General features: G+C 36.8%; 1 protein-coding gene across 1 annotated transcript; it reads left to right on the top strand.

Annotated features, from left to right (window-relative positions):
* The first annotated feature begins 202 nt into the window (after positions 1 to 202).
* LOC110094418 (aspartic proteinase nepenthesin-2) lies at positions 203 to 2,396 on the top strand. Its single transcript, XM_020819653.2, has 2 exons — positions 203 to 577; positions 1,171 to 2,396. Exons 1-2 carry the CDS (start codon positions 305 to 307, stop codon positions 2,248 to 2,250), a joined length of 1,353 nt encoding a protein of 450 aa, XP_020675312.1. The 5' UTR covers positions 203 to 304; the 3' UTR covers positions 2,251 to 2,396.
* The last annotated feature ends 613 nt before the right edge of the window (positions 2,397 to 3,009 follow it).

The following is a 3,009-nucleotide window of genomic DNA, read 5'->3' as shown; positions in this document are numbered from 1 at the left end:
CTAAATCCCAATCCACCGTCCATCATCCCATCAACGGTTCTGATTGCATCATATCTTGCTGGAAAACCAATCAAGAACTAACATCCCCTTCTTCACAACCCCTTCCACCACCATCATTTTCAAGTCCTAATGTCGCTCACCAAAATCCATTATTTAATCAGAGCCGTCTGATCCACAAAAATAAAAAAGATAAATTAGCTGAGAATAATGTATCAAAGAGTTCCTAAGCCTTTGTCTTACCTTAATAAATGATCACTAACTTATATATATCCATATCTCCATAACAATCTTACCTTTGCTTATTATGTCTGATAACCTCAAAACCTCCTCCATGGAAACAACATGGAGGCTCATCTTCCTTAGCTTTGCCTTCTCGATCATCATATTTCAAATCAGGGCTCATCCAACCCCGAAAGTCGGGTTTCGTGTTGATCTGACTCGTGTTGATGCCAACGGTAACTATACCAAAATTGAGCTTCTCCAACGAGCCACACGACGTAGTCATCATCGTCTAGCACGGCTGATCGCTGGATCAGTTAAATCCGTTGCAGCCTCTCCTCCCACAGATCAATATTCGGTATGTGACACATACTATGTTAATTTCAAGTTATAATTATATATTATTTAAAATTATAACTCAATATTAAATTATTATCATTTTTTTCTTAAAATTGTGATTAAAAAAATATTTGTAAGTATATATTAGCTATTATATTCACATTTTTTTAGGAAAAATGACTATTGATTGTGTAATTAATAAATCCTAATGACAATTTTATGTGGCTAAATAATTATCTTTAGTTATTATATATATATATATATATATACCCTTTGTAGTCTTAATATCTGATATTTTTATATTTATTCATATAATATTTTTGAATTTTTAAATATTATAAAAAATATTATAAATATTAATTTTTAAGTGAAATGTTTATATATATGTATGTTTGATGTAATTAAAATATTATAAAAATAGATTTTTAAATATACATAAACTATGTAATATTTATGTAAATCCCCCTAACTTATTTTGAATGGTCGAGATTGAATCTAAAATTCAAATGATGCTGTTTCTGCCTTTAGATTGGGGAATTATAATTCGATTCTTATTTTAGCTATAGAGACTTCAAAACTCTTACTCACTGAGTTAAAACAATTTCTTCTCAGGCGCCTGTCCACGCCGGCAACGGCGAATTCCTAATGGACCTATCTATCGGCACTCCGCCGGCAGCCTTCTCTGCCATCGTCGACACCGGCAGTGATCTAATCTGGACTCAATGCCTACCCTGCAGCGATTGCTTCAACCAGCCGACGCCGATCTTCAACCCAAAAAAATCCTCTTCCTACTCCAACCTCCCCTGTTCCAGCAGCTTCTGCGCCGCCCTCCCCACCTCCTCCTGCTCCATCTCCTCCGGTCTCTGCAACTACCTCTACACCTACGGCGACTCCTCCTCTACCGAAGGCGTTCTCGCGGCCGAGACCTTCCGCATCGGCTCGCCGGACCCCACAGCCGCGCCAGCCATCGCCTTCGGCTGTGGCGACGACAACCAAGGAGCCGGCTTTTCACAAGGTGGCGGACTCGTCGGACTCGGCCGGGGGCCTCTTTCCCTCATCTCTCAACTCAAACTCAACCGCTTCTCTTACTGTCTTACATCGTTGGATGACTCAAAGGCGAGTCCTTTACTCTTCGGCGAGCTAGCGGAGCTCAAAGCGAGCACGACGGCGAAGCTTTTGAAGAATGAACAGCAACCCAGCTTTTATTATCTGTCATTACAGGGTATATCCGTCGGGGGGAAGAAGCTGGCGATTCCAAATGGGACATTTGATTTGCAGAGTGATGGAAGTGGAGGAGTTATTATTGATTCGGGGACTTCGATAACGTATTTGGAGGAGGCAGGTTATAAGAAGGTAAAAAAGGCGTTTTTGGATGGGGTGAATTTGCCAGCAGCGGACGGCAGTGACGTAGGACTAGATGTTTGTTTTTCGACGCCGGCGGGGCAGGACGAGGTGGAAGTTCCGAAGCTGGTGCTGCACTTCGACGCCGGCGGCAGCGGCGTAGGAGATTTGGAGTTACCGGCGGAGAATTACATTGTATTGGACTCGTCGACGGGATTGTTATGTTTGACGGTGATGGGATCGAGCGGAATGTCGATATTCGGGAATTTTCAGCAGCAGAATTTGCATGTTTTGTATGATTTGGAGCAGGAAGCCGTGTTGTTCCAGCCGACTCAGTGTGACCAGTTGTGATAAGTCAGAAGGGAAAGTCGGCCAAGTTTGGGCCGTCTTAGTTGTCCGAATAGTTTGGTTCATTGTGGTTGGCATTTGATTTATAAATACTTGATATATATCAGATGATCTTTGTGAGTAATAATAAATATGAAGTGAAAGAATAATGCTAATTTATTCAAGATTTTCTTTCAAATTTAAAATAAAGGAATGTGGATTTTTGAAAAAAAATATATTATTTTTAATGTTTATGTTGCTTAATCACATCAAGATTTAGGTGAAAATTATGAATATTATTTAGCATTATTTAGAGTGAAATAGAAGATATAGTGACATTCATTTGTTTTCTCTTTTCCTTTTTTTATTCCTTACTATTATTTACATTTTATTATTTTTTTCTCATTGAATTTATGGGGCTTTAATTTTATATTTTATTTCATATTTTATTCCTTACTATTATTTATACTTTATCATTTTTTTTCTCATTGAATTTATGGGGCTTTAATTCTATATTTTATTTTATATCAGATAATAATTTATTAATATAAAAAATAAATATTGAAAAAGCTAACATTGAGCACTTCTCTTAATAAATGCATATGATATTTATCACACTCAAAGGGGCCTTTGGCCACAAGTAAGATTTAACAAATCATGTAAAATTCAAATTTAATAGATTTTATTAAATTTTGAAAAAAAATGGCTATTTATTTTGATATTTTAAATCTTATTCAAGCAGTACCATTATTTTTTAATTAATTTTAATTTTATTATATACAT

This window comes from Dendrobium catenatum, unplaced genomic scaffold (genome assembly GCF_001605985.2).
Source record: "Dendrobium catenatum unplaced genomic scaffold, ASM160598v2 fragScaff_scaffold_198, whole genome shotgun sequence".
NCBI lineage: Eukaryota > Viridiplantae > Streptophyta > Magnoliopsida > Asparagales > Orchidaceae > Dendrobium > Dendrobium catenatum.
This window is presented reverse-complemented; position numbering and strand designations above follow the sequence as displayed.